This window comes from Montipora capricornis, chromosome 14, assembly GCF_036669925.1.
Source record: "Montipora capricornis isolate CH-2021 chromosome 14, ASM3666992v2, whole genome shotgun sequence".
NCBI classification, from domain to species: domain Eukaryota; kingdom Metazoa; phylum Cnidaria; class Anthozoa; order Scleractinia; family Acroporidae; genus Montipora; species Montipora capricornis.
In genome coordinates this window covers 10,425,305-10,442,684 of record NC_090896.1, presented here as the reverse complement: position 1 = coordinate 10,442,684, position 17,380 = coordinate 10,425,305, and the positions used below count along the sequence as shown (strand labels likewise).

Here is a 17,380-nt window from a genome sequence, read left to right as displayed (position 1 = left end):
TGTACATACAGTTGTATGTATGTGTAGATTCAAAATCTGGAAATCTGTTTTTGTTCTGGTTGTGGCATGATTACTGTCTACAAAGACTGAAGGTTGACGAAGTGTAACATTTGTTCCTTCAGGTGTTAACACAGTTACCACCCAAGAGGAGACAAAGAGTAGTTTTTGATATCTCTGAGTCTTCTAGTAAAGACAAGAAGGTGGGTGAATTCACAGTGACTTTTATCATAGATTGTGAAGAATGAGTGAGCGTCACACGCTCGCCAGAATAAGAAAAATCAACTACTCCTAGGAATGTATTCATGAACTGAACTAACTAGGAAAAATGTACATGTAAAAGAATAAAAAAGAAAAATATATACCTTTTCTTATACATTTATATGCTGTTTTAGTTTGTTCTCCTTGCTCACAAAGTAAGAAGCTTAAAATACCACACGTGGTGCAATGGACTTCACCAATAGTGTAGTTCATCTAGATTTACCTAGAAAACATGCATGATTTTGGCTTCTTTTAAAGGGCAGTAGGTTTACCATTAGATTATGAGAAGTCCCTCTATCGCTGCTTAGTTAATTGAGCTCTAGGAGAAGACAGGTGAAGGGAAAAATAACCGTGCAAATCCAGATTTCTCACGGCCAATTTTCTTAATGCCTGTGTTCACCTCACACTCAATAATCACCTTGAGAGCAACCAATCTGAATCGCAGAGAATTTTCAATAATCACGGCCACCTATGTAATATATAATACATGTAGTAATTGAACTAAATGGAGTGCAATTTGGTCTGAAATCGTAGTATAATTTCAAAATTTGGAATCACAAGTATGATTTCAGACCAAAATTGCGTGACACTCAGTTCAACTTATTACACCCGTTCACTTTATTACATCCATTTAGAAATCACACAGCAGTTACATGTATACTTAATCACTAAAATGCAGGATTTTAGTCTGTACCAATTTCTTATTGATCCAGTTGGGAACAAAAGATGCAAAATTCGCCACACAATGGTATTTTTTGTCTTTCATTTTCCTGCAATTTTATTGGTTACCTTAAATAAGCTTGAAATCTGATTGGCTGTTTTGTTTTAGTGTTCCTTTCTCATTGGCTGGGGAAATGGTGCGATTTAGAGCAAAAAATAGTGTGATCTGGGAATAAATCACACTGCTGAGAGCAAATCAGATTGCAAGGATCACCAGTGATTTCTAAATGGATGTAATAAATACTAACCAGAGTTAATATTGTGACATTGACATTAATACAGTCATGTACATGTAAATCTTCAACTAGCCAAGGTTGCTGCCTAAGAAAATTTTCCGGGAGCCCTTGGGGCTTCCAGCATTAAAAGTTAGTTGCCCGAGTCATTTTTTCAAGAGCCCAGAATTAATTAATTCCAGTTGGGATCAAATTTACAAGAAAGTGAGAATGAATCAAGTATGTAGTGCACCAGTTCAGGTTACTTGTTCAGAAATTTGGTCGCCCGCACTCGCAATTAAGGTGCCCCAGGCGACCGGGCGACCACTAGTCAGCAGCCTTGCTACACTGTACATGTAGCAATTCAAAACAGGACACATTTTAGTTTTCTCTCTGAGACATATGATAATTATGATCATTCGTATGCTTGGTGACAGTGAATACCATACAACTGAACAAGTGCTTTTAATGGATTTTAGGAACTGCAGCAGGTTATGGAAAAGTTTAGGAAGTGTGCAGCTGTTCTAAGGGGTGATGCTGATGATCCATCAATTCAGTCCCCTATTTTTGAAATGAGAAAATTATCAATTTTAGTGTACAAATACACTGGAATTGTCAAGGTTAGGCATTGGGTAACACTGTCTGGTTCTGTCTTGGACATTTTGAACTGTAACTCATTTTTCATGCTCTCATTGGATACAAATATACATTGTGTAAGTTTTTTCTTAAATGTAAGAGTGCAGACCCACAAGGCTCTTACATTAGGGCATCAATTACTAAACCACAAAACAGTGAAACACTGAAACAGCGAAATGAAGCACCAAAACATGTATGACCCATCCATACATTGAATACTAACCAACAAAGGTTGGATTTAAAATGAACTATCGTTTTAGGCCTAATTAGACCTAAAACGTTATTGCTCCTAATTCATTGAGATTAATTAAGATTATGATTTAGATTAAAACTGAGATTAGGAGAAATAACGTTTTAGGCCTAAAACGATATTTAATCTCAAATCCAACCTTTGTCGGTTAGTATTCAATGTATGGTGGGTTCATACATGGTGCTTTGGTGCTTAGTTTCGCTGTTTCGGTGTTTAGTAATGTCTACATTACATTACATCATTTCTCTTGGCAAAACCTGAACATGAATTTAGTCTTTTGATCCTGTCAATTTCCTTGGATTTGATCAAAGAAGCTAAAATCAGATGCATGCTATTAGCACAGCACTTTGATAGTTTATATAGGTCTAGAGGATATAGGCACTGTTTTATTTAATAAGCATTAAGTTATTATTCCAACTGGAAATAATTATATATCAGAGGACAGGTTTCTAAAAAAAGTCAATGGGTTACAGTGGCTAAAAGTGACGGGAACCTGTGGAGAAGGAATTGGGACAAAAATGTCATTGAATCGAGTTTCATGCCATTGGACCATCAACGCCATGCCATTGAATCAAACGTCATTCTATCGGACAATATTGTTCATGTGTCATTGGATTGGACTTCATGCAATTGAATCGTACGTGATTCTATCAGATCATATACTTCATGTCATTTGATCGGACTTCATTTTATTGGATCATACGTAATTCTATTCGATTACATACTTCATTTCATTAGATCGGACTTCATGTCATTGCAGCACATCATTCTTTCGAAAAACCACATTGACGTGTTATTGAATCTAAATTCATGTCATTGGATCGTTGACCATTCAATTGAAGTTGAACTAAGCGCGTCATGCCATTGGATCGAACTACATGTCATTGGATCAGAAACGTCATTCGATCGAGCCAGCGGCCCATTGTTTTTTTTCCAATTTGACACCAACCGCCAGGATTGTCCGTTCTAGGGGGTTCACGGTACTCCCTCGATCCCCTGGAATTTTTATGATTTTTACTTCCTGTGACCCACTACCCCTTTGAAATTCCATATCCAAAAATAACAAGACTCAAGTCAGTTATTTTAATCTCCTAGGTACTGTAATAAAATTTAGCCGCAGCTATCCATGGTTTTAGAGACGCAAGGCGGCATATTTTTTCATTTGTAAACGTTGATTTGGTTACACGACGTACGCTGTTTTGTCGTTATTTATGGAGACATTTACTAGGTCAGTATCAAAGCTGCCGTGTAATGAAAGATTAAGGCTCGGAGATTTAATTTTCCACAAAAAAGCTGTAAAATTCTAGACGTACTCTTCATGTCATGTTAAAAAAACTAGTTTGAATTAACAACTGATTGAATGAGAAGCGCTTCGCCCCCAAATGGCATCGCAGATGAGTTTTTCTTTATCCAAAAGAAGTTTTCATACAAGAACCGAAGAAAGTACAGAACATTTTAGCTCTTTTTAAAAAACAAAACCAGTCGAAGTTTTAATTTATGCATAGTTCAGTCAACATATCGTCTTCAAAGCGAGTCTAAGTGCGAAGTTTTTGTTATGAAAATTAGTTTTCATTCATATGTAAAGTAGAACTAATTACCATCACAAATACTTCGCACTTAGACTCGCTTTGAAGACGAGGCAGACATGAACTCGGAAATGGCCTATTACTTTACACGCGCAATGTTAGCTGGAAAGTAACGCCGTCACGCAACATGTTTTTCAAAATACCTGTTTGCCAAATATCGCTTAAATTATTCTTTCAGGAAAAGAATACTTCAATAAAGTTGTACGCTTTGTAGTTTGTAAGTGATAGTAAATTCATTTTCTGCCTTATTAGTGTTTTTAATTTGTCACACGTTACATGTACGTGAAACACAGTATCCGATATGTTCATTTGTACCATAAATATAGACCAAATGAAATCTTGGCTACCGCGTGCTCCAGCGCTCCTTGCTATCCACGGTCACATATGCTTCAAGACAATTAGACAAATGGCACGGAACGACTTTGGTAACTTAAGCAAACTATTAACCACACTTCTTACGGCAAGTTTTGTTGAGCACCACCGCCGCTCTCTCGGGACACGCAGCCGGGTAAAAAAAAAACATTTTAATTAAATTTTACATTTTACTTTACAAAAAAAAATAAGACTTTTATTGTTTCACTTCCTCTTTCGAACTGTCTGCCAACCGAACACAACGTTTGAAGTTTGTCACTGGAAAAAACAAAACAAAACAAAACAAAACAACAACAACAACAAACGACCAACTTTGTTTCACTCATGTCCACCTCACGCTCGCTCGTCGGGCAACACGTGATAAGAAAGAGCTAGCCCGTCCGATAGTGTTTCACTGGTCCCGGGCGGACAGCCCCTGATTAATCTTTGAATAAGCCGCTGGCCCGATCGAATGACGTTTCTGATCCAATGACATGAAGTTCGATCCAATGGCATGACGCGCTTAGTTCAATTGAATGGTCAACGATCCAATGACATGAATTTAGATTCAATAACACGTCAATGTGTTTTTTTGAAAGAATGATGTGTTGCAATGACATGAAGTCCGATCTAATGAAATGAAGTATGTAATCCAATAGAATTACGTATGATCCAATAAAATGAAGTCCGATCACATGACATGAAGAATATGATCCGATAGAATGACGTACGATTCAATTGCATGAAGTCCAATCCAATGACATATGAACAAAATAATTGTCGGATAGAATGACGCTTGATTCAATGGTATGGCGTTAATGGTCCAATGGCCTGAAACTCGATTCAATGACATTTTTGTCCCAATTGCCCCTCCATAGGAACCAGGGGACGATGATTTTCTATCAAAAACGCTCTTTCTGTAGTTTGTATGTTTGTACAATCTTTTAATTTCCATGTATAACAGGAAAATCCTTCACATACTCATCAAATTTGACCACCTTTGCTTCATTTAGATTGGCCCAGTGCTGAAATACATTGAAGATCTTGCCCAAGGCATGGAGGGGAAGTTTATTGTCTTTTTTCGTCACCGCGTGGTCCGCCAGGCTATAGTTGAGAAATTAGTGAAACTGAAGTTAAAGCACATCTGCATTGCTGGTGATGTGCCTTCAGCCATAAGAGGGGTATGATTGTTGCATTTTTAACCAAAATGTTTATTACTTGTACATGTACATGTAGTTATTGAAATAAAAATAATGCAAAGTGATTGTTTTAGAACATACACCGCACATGTATGGAGTTTCATTTTTGGATTGTGAAATAGAATGATATCAAGATTGGAAGGATCATTGTAGTTAGTTTAACAACATAAGCAGTTGCAAATGATGCCCGAAAAATGAAAGAAAACATGCTTTAATGAACGGGATTCAAATGTGTGACCATGGCACACAGAAAAGGGGTCATAAGAACAAAAAAGGAAACAAAAAGAACTTTATTTAAAAGTCTCACCTACTAGCACTGGAGCACCAATTGGGGGCACTGTAAACTGAAATCAACAAATTAACACAAATCAAATTAAATGTTGGTTTTTGAGGATAGTGGAAAACCCGGAGTTCCCGGAAAAAAAACCTCTTGGTGCAGAGTGGAGAACCAACAAACTCAAGCCACATATGACACCGAGTCTGGAAATCGAACCCAGGGTCAGTGATTGAGCTATTGCAGATCCTGGGTATGTTTTATTAATGACAGTGACTTAGAGATGTACTTACATGTACAATCATTATTGTGATGATTAGCATGATCTGGATGTCTTAACAGATAATTTATATTTAATGTAAAATCGTCTTGATAACTGGGTACTGTTACAGGTACATTGTAAGATAATTTATTTTGAACGTTTGTTTATTTTCTAGGATTTGGTCCATTCGTTTCAAACGGATCCCCAAGTGCGGATTGCAGCCCTCTCCATTGAAGCTGCGTCTTTTGTGAGAAGCATTTTTGTCCTTCATTAATAACAATTATAGTAATAGTAGATAAACAAATCTTTCAATTTTAATGACCATTGTTTTCACGTATATGTCTCAATGCAAATGATTGTTGAACAGATAAACATGTATCCCAACCTTTGCCTTGGTTCTTAGGGTCTCACCTTGACAGCAGCTCATCATGTGGTATTCGCTGAGTTGCACCATACTCCAGGTGTCATCATTCAGGCTGAGGACAGAGCTCACAGGATTGGACAGACCTTACCGGTTAATGTGCACTACTTGATTGCACGAAGCACTGTAGATGAAATTCTGTGGAACATGATTAGACGCAAGGTGCTGTGCAGTTTTGAAATTGCCTCAGGTTGAGAACTTACATGTACGTGTGGTGAACAAAATAAATTTCTTCTTCCATGACTTGACATCGAGTTTGAAATAAGTATGAATGTGTATAACTCTGTCAAATGATTCATGCTGAGTGATGCTAGCCATAGGCTTAAACACCATGTCTGGAGAGTGCTTAGGCCTTAGTATATCATTAATAAGTAAATTAAAAGTATGTTGATCAGTAATGGGTAACGGAAGTGTGATTTGTAAATGAAATTTGTCAACAGTTCTGAGTGTGATTTTCATCTGATTGGTTAATAGAATGAGGAGTCCCGGGACTTTTCATTTGATACTGTTTGGGACTCTAAAATGAAGATGTCAATCATTCAAATGTGTGTTCAATGCAATTGGCAGATTCATGTGACCAGCACCACCCTTGATGGTGTGTGTAATGAGCTAAAAGTTGAGGATGGCGATGAGGATCAAGGCCGCCAGCTGTCTGCATGTGCAGCATGGGTGCAAGAACAGGAGGAGGATGCTGGCGAGCTTGAGGAGTTTGTTATGGCAGAGGTGATTACACTGCAGGATAGAATAGTGTGCATTTGATGATCTTTAACCTTTTCATTCCCAAGATCGAAATATTCATTCTCCTAACTTAAGTACAATAGATTTCTTTGATGGGTAGGCATGAGAATTTGGTGTTTTCAAACGCAAATAATAATTTTCATTCTCAATACCTGTCTGACTGACATTTCATTGAAATTGTGAAGAGAGTTTATGGTTAAACCTTTAGTAGAAACGTCACTTTATTCTAAAACAAACGCCTTTAGAGGCTTGTGACAACTTTCGCACAAGAGACGGCTCTAATACCGAACAAAAATACTGCACTGTTAGAAAAAAAAAAAAACAAATTCTCCTCAAAATGTTGAGATGAGGTTCTCCCAACTTAACATGAACACTCTAAACTATGGCGTAAACTGAGTTGATTTTGTAAGCGGAAAAGGCGGCAATATGTGTAACTTAAACGTTGCCTTACGGCTCCGTCATTATTTTAAAAAATTCTTGCAAGGGAGTTTGTCCCTGAAAAGGGTATTAAAGTCTTGGTGGCCGTTTAATGGAGGTGAAAACAATAGGAGAACTGTTATTGGGACAACCAAAAGGTGGCCGCGGGCACTTAATAGAGGTGACTGAAGTCGAGGTGAATATTCACCGATAATCACTGAGCCTGAGGCGAATAATTGTTTTTGTATAAATACACAGGTGATTATTACAAAAAAAAGAGAAAAAAAAAAAACATTTCAACGCGAAATCATCTTCACTTACAGTAGCAAAACGACTACTGGCAGCCATTTTGTCTGTCGAGGTGATTATCGGCTGATAATCCGAGATAGCGAGCCAATGAGAGCGCGCAATTTTGTATAATCACCTGTGTATTAATACTAATCTACAATTATTTCGGGACTTTGATTACTGGCCGACTAAAGTCGGGTGGCCGCTTAATGGGGGTTCCTCTGTAGAACCATAGATTTCTTTGATGGGTAGGCATGAAAATTTGGTGTTTTCAAACGCAAATAATAATCTTCATTCTCAATACCTGTCTGACTGACATTTCATTGAAATTGTAAGGAGAATTTACATAGATGTACTGATAACTCCTGGGAGTCAAACGCTTAAAATTCAACCCTTTGAATCCCAGGCAATGATCATTTAATGGTCATGGTCGTCAATATGATTGTCAACACTTATTGACATAAACTCTAGTATGATGACATTTTGTTAGTTTTCCCACACACAACATAGACTGAGTGCAAATTGGGCTTTTTACACCTCAGGCCCATGTAACAATGTCTCACTGGTATTTGCTTCAGAAGTGGCATTCAGAATCAACAATTGTTAAAAATACAAAATTGTACATGTACCATGTTTTCTATCATCAAATGGGTCCCAGATAGGAGTTGAAACCAAATCACTCTCATGTTTTTAATGAATTCTCTGACCACTGAACTTCCTAGCCTGCAGAGCAGGCGTTTTTAACCCAGAACCGAAGAAAAAAGCAATCAAGTGAGCCTGTTTGTATTCTAGCTCTCCTCAACAAAAAACAAGCCTGACGCTTCCCAGAGGGATCTTCGTTCATTTTTTACTCCAACACTGCATACAAGGGCGTCACAATCAAAGTGCACATTGAAGGACGAAGAGAAAAGTAGGAAGATGGATGTGACGTCTCTTGATTTTGTGTCTGTCGTGGACAGTGATGATGACGATGATGGATTAGCACTTACATGTAACAATGAAGAAAATGACAAGGATGCTGTGGTGCCAGGTGAGTTGGTCTGGAATTCACAATGTTAAGATTTGAGTGGAAGGTACTGTACTGAATCTGCGCATAATCTTGCCAACAGTTTCTTTAATGTACGTTCATACACTTTCGTACTTGTCCAGCTATTGTAAATGTAAAAAATTCGTAATTTTTTTGGGCGAGTTCATCCATAACAATATCCTGAGATCCGTCGAGGTTGGAATGGCTGAAATCGGCTGATTCACTCTAGTCTTAAATTAGTAGCCTTGTCTACATTGTCTACGTTGTCTATGGTCAGTATGCCCCCCCCCCCCTCCCCCCGCGAATAAGGCCCATTGCCGCTATGAACGCTACTTTAGCAGTAACGAAAGGAAAGCCTAAAACCCCAGGCCTGAATGGTATCCCGACCTGTGCGATACCGGTGCAGTGATCTACCAATCATCACTATTCCGACCAACCAGAACCATCCCGTTTAAGCCTGAATGTTTCAGTAGCGTTCAAAACTGCGATGAAACTTGATCTGTTTATATTACAGCCCGTCTTCATTTCCTCTCAGTATCACCAGACGTTACGAAGGAGAGTGTGACCATGGAACAAGCTCTTCCTAATACAGAGGAAACGAAGTATAAGGAACCTGAGCAACCTACGCCAGAGACCATGCAAAGCGATACATACGTTCATAACAGCACCAATGGAACACAGGAGAGGTTCGAGTTGTCTACCATTGATAGTTGTCCGCTTAAGCCTAAAGCAGTAAAGTTCAAGAAGGAGAAAGATGGTAAACTGACTTTTGCGAGAAGCAAATGCTATACTAAATTGAGGGCGAAAGAAAGTCAGTGTAAAGGAAGCCCTTCGGAGACGGCGATGGAAAATGATCCTGATTCAGAGTCACAAACAATGCGAAGTTATTATGATTGTGAATTGACGGGAGTATCAAATGCAGCAGAGGAGGATGTGAGCAATGTAACGAATGGCAATGGCACTGATGGTAAACACCACAAACCTTTTGATCGTGGCTTTCTAGCTTCTTTACGGGTTGCTGATGTTGAGTGTGTTTCTGTTGTTTGTAAGAGAACCTCGAGGATATCAACACAGAGTAATGCTATGATATTAGAGGATGAGGATACATTGGGAACAACTAGTCAACAAGAAAAAGACGATCAATTTGCGGATGGAAATCATAAAGCAGATGAGAAAGTCAACGATGGCAAAGGAAACGATTTCAATGGGCATAATTGTGTTTCAGATTTTGTGACCAAAGAGCAATTTGAACCGCAAGAACTCCAAATACCACCCGAGCATTCTTGCACGGTGCTTGGTGACTGCCCAAGTGACAGCCATGATACTAAGGTGGAAATAAATTCTGTTGGTAATGCAATTGATAAAATGGATGTAGAGGAATCCCATCCAAGTGGGAAAGAAACAAAGAGAGATGCGATGGGCATGAATAGTTTCGTTCATGAGGATGGAGAAAGCTTAAGTGTTGGCATGAATATCACAAGAACGTTGTATCCCCGTAACACAACCTGCTCTTGTCTTTCATTCGGATGTAGTGATGCCACTCTCTCCAATTTCACAAACGAAGATCCGGATTTCAGGTGCAATTGTCACAAAGAAACGGTCGGTGAAGACTTCCAGTCATTTGAAGAGTTAGACCCGAGCTCCTTAGTGTCTCCTCGCCTCAAAAAGTGTGCGAACAAAAGTGATGCCGACGAGAGAGGGGACAGTACATGCAGATATGAACGAATTGATGAGGTTTCATCCGATGATTTTGAAACTAGATGTGTGAGACAATATCAAACTGCGGCAAAAGTTAAGCAAAAACCAGTTAAGAGGAAAAGGCGAAAGGCTAAAAAGAGAGTAAACAACACATCCGCAAGCTTCAATGCCGTTTGTCAAAAAAGCAACAAAGATCCTCCAAGCTGGTCTTGTAACAGTTGTACCTTTATTAATGATGGACAGCTGCTAGAGTGTTCCATTTGCTTTACACCTCGTATCCTTGTAACTGAGGATGACAAGAGCACTTCGGATTCAAATAAAAAGGATAGAATTGACTTGCGTGCAAGAACTCGTGAGTTTGAAAGAGCTGAAACCTTACGGCTGCCTACGGCAAAAATGGACTCTAATCTCAGTGCCCAAAAAGAAATACAGAGAACGTTGACGAGAAATGAAGTGAAATTAGATGAGGACACCTCAAATGTTGACATTGGAGGCACTTTAGATGACTTTCACTTGCCTCCGTGGCAATGTTCGGTTTGCACGTTCTTTAACATCGCTGAGATGATTGAGTGTTCTATTTGTCTCACTCCGAGACGGAGGAGTCAACGTTGCAGGGAAAGTAATCATTCACATGCAGATAACACGAACATAGACAAGTCGAGTAGAAAGCGGCGGCGGAAGAGGGACACATTGGTAAAGGACGAGAACAAGCAAGTTGATTTCATAAGCCAGTCTTCTTGGAAACGTGTTGACGAAGCCAGTGGCGACGAGATGGAAATAATTGATCAGCAAGGAAGAATTGCCGAAGGTCTAATGTCTGAACAAACAACCTCTTCTTGCTTTGAGACTAATGTCAAAAGAGCAGGAAAGTTGCAGGATGAGCCAGTCCCCTGTGCTGGCGAACTGGAAGGAAGCGACATAGGCCTTCAACGTGGGATAAATGAAAAACACTTAACACCTCAGCAAGAAAGGTCATCGAAATGTGATGTCCACCAAATAAGTGATGACGAAGGTGTAATACTCCAGCCATCGGGGAGACAACATGATCATTCCGATGTTGGTGTAACAAACAATATAGAAAATAACGTGACAGTTCCATTAGGCACTTCTAATGCAATAACATCACAGCCGAGAAAACGACTCAAGTTGGACGATTGCATGGTTTCCAGTGTGCCTGTTGATAACTCACTTGTTTCTGAAATTTTGGATTCAGATTCAGATATTCAGTTTAAAAACAGTTCTTCTGCACTTGCCTCGTCAGTTGGCCCGTCTGCAGTTAATTGGTACTCGACCTCAGACTTGTCCTCTGATGGTAGTGGAGGGACAGGGAAACCAAAAGAGTTTGTTTTTAACACTGCGTGTGAATGGGTTTCTTCTAGAAATAATGTTTCATGTAAATCTCAGAGCCCCCAGAAAGAGACTCACAGTGAAGAAGTTACATGTAAGTCGATTGATCCTTTTAATCAACACAGTAACGCCGAATGCAGCAGGACGGTGTTGGAAAACCCATTGTCAAAAAGTCATGTGGTTAACGATCCCTTGCCTGGCTTACCTGGAAACAAAGAAAGTTACTGCAAAGAGATGGAGCATCTCGAAGAACTAAAAGCTGCGGCAGAGGAAGTCTTTATGTCTGAGTGGGAAGACGATAATGACCATTGGTGGGAAGAGGATAGCAGTTCTAAGCAGAGCTCATATCCTTCCAGCAGTGATGCGGCATCAAGCAGTCATTCAGTTCCTGAAATTAATAAAGGTTTTGTAAAGTGCTCCCAGCTTTACTCAATTAATGAACTAAAGGACAGGCTGCTTTCATCTCCTGAACAATCCAAAAGAGATGCCTCAACTGCAGATCGCCCTGAGGTCGTTGCTGATCACAAAACTGCAGCCCCTGAATATCAAGAGGATGAAGACATTGTTGAACCCGATGAGATTCCTGAACCAATGAAACTGAAGTTTTGTTTGAGTTTGTACACAGAAAGAGTTTTTTTGTACAATGAGGTGAGTGTTCGAAGATCTTAAACACGAAGACTTAGTAAAAGGTTAGTAAAAGGTGTGTGCATACGGGGTGCCTTAGGCACATGTGAATGATTTGTCAATCAACCCTGGACGCATATACAGCTCTGTGATAATTTGTGCCATAAAAAGCCCCCAATGGAAATGTGTGCATAATATGCTTCGAGATGTTACAGTATCTGTCATTCGTTTTTTGAACCTCGCGCGGGGAATATCTTTCAGGGTTTCCGTGTCTTTGTTTCTGTTTGTTGATCGCCATCTTGGATAATCAGTTGCCTTTGAATGACGAATTCGAACAAGAGCGGAGTCTGAAGCAACCGCTTTTATAGTGCGTCATCTTGTTTAAAGTGGCGATTCGGGTTCTTACGATTTTTAATTGCTGGTGCACTTTGATTGGTTTTCGTTTGTCTTCATGGACAGATTCGTTAATTTGTTGCTATTGTTGTTGCTGTCTTTGATAGTTCAGTGTTTTGACAATACCAGACTGACTGAACAGAAGAAAAAATATATATTTATCCTTGCGGCCAGTAGATGATTTATATAATAGGTGTAAAAGGAGGGTGTCATTATCTTCATCATCATCTACGTCGTTGAAGTCTTTATCAACTTTATCGTCGTCATCATCGTCAGTATCGTCATCACCAAAATCATCACCCTCATCATTAGAGCGGTTTTCAATTGAGTGTCGAAAGTAATTAGATAATTACTTTGGTTCATGATTACTTCACTCAGTGATTGGTTCAAAGTTCTCGCGCCATTTTTTAAACCAATCAGAAGTGAAAGCAAAACCAATCGTGGCTCACGCGTGCACATTTTCCCGCGCTTTGTGTCGGCTACGTGTAATTACTTGGAGTTTTGATTGGTTTGCCGGATTGTCTCAGTCCTTTTTGATTGGCCAAAGTAATTACTTTGGTTTTGGTTTTACGACACTCAATTGAAACTCGCTCAATTGTCGTTATTATCATCATCATCTTCGTTGTTATCATTATCACCATAATCATCATCGTCGTCATCATCGTCATCATCATCGTTGTCCTAGTCATCATCATTATCGTCATTATCCTCGTCATTATCGTCATCACCAACATCAACGCCACCATCATCGTGGTCATTATCATCAATCTCATCGCCGGCATTATCCTCATCACCATACAGTCATTGTAGTCGTCGTCATTATCATTATCATCACCATCAACAACCTAATAGGGAAGTTATATGTTTACAAACATTGCTTTTGTTATTCAAATGTGCCAACCGCACGAACAAAAGACTCTTTGTTTCGACAGCCAGTAAGGCTGTGGTTGACACATTAATGACAATAGGTGACGTCAACGATATCTTCCCTATAACATTGTTATCATTCAAATCACAGTTGAGAAATCTACCACAGGCGATACTGAAATGTGGTCGGAACATTTTAGTGATGCACTCTCACTTGCCTGGTGGGCCACTCTTGAGATTACCACCTTTTGTCTTCTTGTGTGGTCTGTGACTTGATTGGGTTCCAGTATGGCACCATGGAGGTTTGCGTGTACATTTTAACTTTCGCCATGTTTTTATTTAGGATCATCAACCACTTGGGATTAATTTCTGCGTGTCAGATGTTATTAATGCAAACACTGAAGATCTCCCCAGCATTTTACATAATGATTATAACCTGAAACAAGTCAAGAGGTTTCTCAATAGCTGGAAAAGGTAAGACAGCTTTTAAAATTTGTTGTCGGAAATGGTGTCATTCTACATGAATTCATTGATGCAAAGGTTCTAGATCTCTTTCTCGTTCTGGGTTGGAATGGAGTAAGCTTGCTATCGACGTTCAAAGGTTGGGAAGACTTGAGGCAGAGAAGATTCTCTACATTGGACGCCATTTTATGCTCTCTTCTGTTTCATTCAAGTGCATTTCTTGGTCGAATGACAATTTGTTTTTGTATTTGTGTTAATTGTCGAACGTGAGTTATCGACTTATAGGACGTTTTTAACCAACCTCTAGAGACACCAATAACAATAAAGAAATGTACAACTTCTGGTGGACGAACAAAAGAAACTAATGACCAGCATGGCGGCGATGACGTCACGTGAAAATTTCCCATTTGGGAGACTGCAAATCAAATCAAATAGAATCATGTCAAATTAAACCAACATATTGCCATGTTTCCGAGTATCAAGCTGTGGATACTTCAGTTGAATTATCGAATTGTAAGCTTGCAACAGGGAGTCCAACGGTTGGTTAAATAGTTTCGTCGGTCAGAAAAACTGTGCGCTGCTTAATATTAAGCTCAGTTTCTTTGTTTCATCTCATTATAATTCTACGGGAGCAATCTGTGAATTCTCAATTATTCTGCAGGTCGTCCAATTTAGATATAAGGGAGCTTTAGCAACTACGACCGGAACGGCAACGAGAACGTCATCTTAAAACATAAATCGCGCTATTATAATCACTTCGCGACTATTCTAAGCCTTTACACATGACAATGGTGTGGCAGTCCCTCAAGAATGAAACCGGTATGAGTCACGCTCAATTTAGGAGACAAAATTAACAAAAAAAGATACCCTAGTGCTTACGTTCTCCATAAAATCTCAAATTTGTGACGTTCTCGTTGCTGTTGCCGCTGTCGTTGCTCAAGCTCCACATAGGCGGTAAATCGCGTACTTGTTCTGAACGTTGCATGCGAATGGCCTGGTTTCCTCGCGTTATAGGAACCACCAATTTCTGCATTTCTTTAATGCCATCCCGTGTTATAGCGTCTCTCGGTAACGTAATCGAGACTTTAAGACATGACGCGGTTGTCAACGAGAACCACAAAAAGTTGTCATTCAATGAGAAAAACAGTGGCCGTTTTTATACTAGAGACGCATGATTCGTCTGGGACAAACTTGGGCAAACATTTTTTCTGCGTCTCTCAAATTCGTCTAGTATAAAGATGGGCACAAGACGCATTATGTCTCTGGACGAAGTACCTAATTTAGTGCGTGTTCGAAGACGCACTAAACTGGATAGTTCGTCCAGACGAATTATGCGTCTTTTTTCCGTCTTTATACTGGACGTATTTAACTGACGCAGAAAAAAATGTTTGCCCAAGTTCGTCCCGTCTTTACACAAGACGGACAACATGAGAGACGCATAATTTGTCTGGACGGATTATGCGTCCTTAGTGTAAAAACGGCCATTAGAGACCTTTAGCTCCGACGTTTTCGGGATATACCGCGGTTTGCGGTTAGTCGTTTGCCCTTACAGGTTAGCTCGATTTTAAACTTTAGCAAGCCGTTCCTGTTATGCACATCGTCGCCGCCATCTTGGATTTTTCATTGCTACAACTACTCTCAAATCAAACCGCTCAGTTTCTCCCAAAATTATTCCCAATAGATAGCAAACAGATGTAACAACTGATATGGTCAAACGGGAGGTCTGATTGATTTCTGGCTATAAAACGCTGCCGTAAATCACTTACCGCAAGAACGGTGTCTTGAAGTTGAAACTCGAACCGCAGACTGCAAACGTGACGGCAAGGACAAGATCACGTGATTTCCCGGGGCTCGCGGTTCTCGGTTCGCGGTATTGCCCGAAAAGTTCATTGCTAAAGGTCTCTAATGGCTGTGCATCACGTTTACATGAAACGCGAACGGCGAAAGTGACCACGTGACCATGATTTTCCCGCCATTTTCTACGTTTGCCGGCTGCCGCTTGCCGTTTCTACGTGAACGTAGGCATTTTAGCGTTTGCCGTAACGTGAAATTTTCTTCTCGTTTTCTTCTACATGTACGTAAGAAGTTGTTTGCGGAAGAAAAGTACCCCAAAACCATTTTCCGGTATGCCAAAGCAGGAATAATTACGTTTCATGGTTATAGATAGCTCATAACTGACTCCTTGCTGCAATTTTCTTTATGAACTCGCGGTGACTCTCTGTTGACCGACAAAACAGCTTGTGGAAAACCAACCATTTTAAACCACGTGTCGTTGACCGTTAACTCCATAAATTACTCCTTGGATACTACTACACAAGTACTCACAAGCCCTCGGGATGTTTAAAGAATCGTTTTTGCATTTTATTTTCTTTTAGAATGGGTGAAGGTAAAAAGCGAGTCTTGCGCAAGTCAGCACTGATATTTGATGATCCTTTGGAGGCTTATGAGTGTGCGCGAAAGGTTAGTCTTATTTATAAGATCATTTGTTTATTGCGATCGACAAAGTACACTGACTGAAAACCGATTTTGATGGGTATCTCGAGCGCATTGAATGTACTGTGTAGTATATGCAAACAAATTTTGCAATTCTCCTATTCTGCGCAATAGCAATATTTTGCAATTAATCTGCAATTGCAATTTTGTAATTGCAATTCTCCTCCTCTTCTGCGCAAATCAGTTTACCTCGTTTTCGTGCAAGTTTTGTTCCTCATTTTCATGTTCTGACACGTTGAAGAGTTCAGGCCTCGTTTGAGAGACAGCTGGTTTTTACTCGTTTTTTTTTCCACTCTGTAACTTTTAGACTGGAAATCGTTTGTCAGTCTTAAAGATGTGTTCACGGCTCCGGAAAAACTTGTAAGGTCATAGACTGTTCGCGATCGATGAACTACATGTAATGTCATGCTTGATGCTGGTATTCAGAGATGGACAAAAGAAAACAATTGTGTTGTTTCCCTCCATGCGATGAACTTTAAACCATAACGGTGATGAAACTAAACTACAATAGCCTGAACTGCATATTCAAGTTGTAATCCTCACTCAGATTACCATGCATGGATACTGATTAGAAATCACAAGTTCTGTGGACATACGTTGTTGTGTTTGAAAACAATTGGAAACGGTGTACGTGTCATTAGGAAGCTTAAGCACGCGACGTTTCAGAGCGACGGACGGCAACCCGAAGTGAACATTTCGTATGCCAGGATATATATTGCTAGTGCTAATCACCCTTACTTGCAGTCGAGGACTGAATTGCGAAGGGCGCGGCTCACGACATCGGGCTGAAAGCATACAAAGGCGCCTCTGGCTGCCGCTATACAGTCCATGTTTGATGTCGGAGCACAGCACCACAG

The 17,380-nt window shown here is 39.8% G+C and overlaps 1 protein-coding gene across 2 annotated transcripts in view; it reads left to right on the top strand.

The window, feature by feature from the left end:
• LOC138032175 (uncharacterized) overlaps positions 1 to 17,380 on the top strand; it is a 43,843-nt gene that overhangs the window by 10,031 nt on the left and 16,432 nt on the right. The window contains exons 7-16 of one of the 2 annotated variants that reach the window (XM_068879779.1): positions 123 to 200; positions 1,670 to 1,810; positions 5,027 to 5,194; positions 5,924 to 5,995; positions 6,152 to 6,331; positions 6,737 to 6,892; positions 8,405 to 8,642; positions 9,154 to 12,332; positions 13,912 to 14,042; positions 16,406 to 16,490. In XM_068879779.1, the coding sequence (XP_068735880.1) occupies positions 123 to 200; positions 1,670 to 1,810; positions 5,027 to 5,194; positions 5,924 to 5,995; positions 6,152 to 6,331; positions 6,737 to 6,892; positions 8,405 to 8,642; positions 9,154 to 12,332; positions 13,912 to 14,042; positions 16,406 to 16,490 (4,428 nt within the window). The remainder of the gene's footprint in view (positions 1 to 122; positions 201 to 1,669; positions 1,811 to 5,026; positions 5,195 to 5,923; positions 5,996 to 6,151; positions 6,332 to 6,736; positions 6,893 to 8,404; positions 8,643 to 9,153; positions 12,333 to 13,911; positions 14,043 to 16,405; positions 16,491 to 17,380) is intronic. The other variant, XM_068879780.1, reaches the window with a different exon arrangement.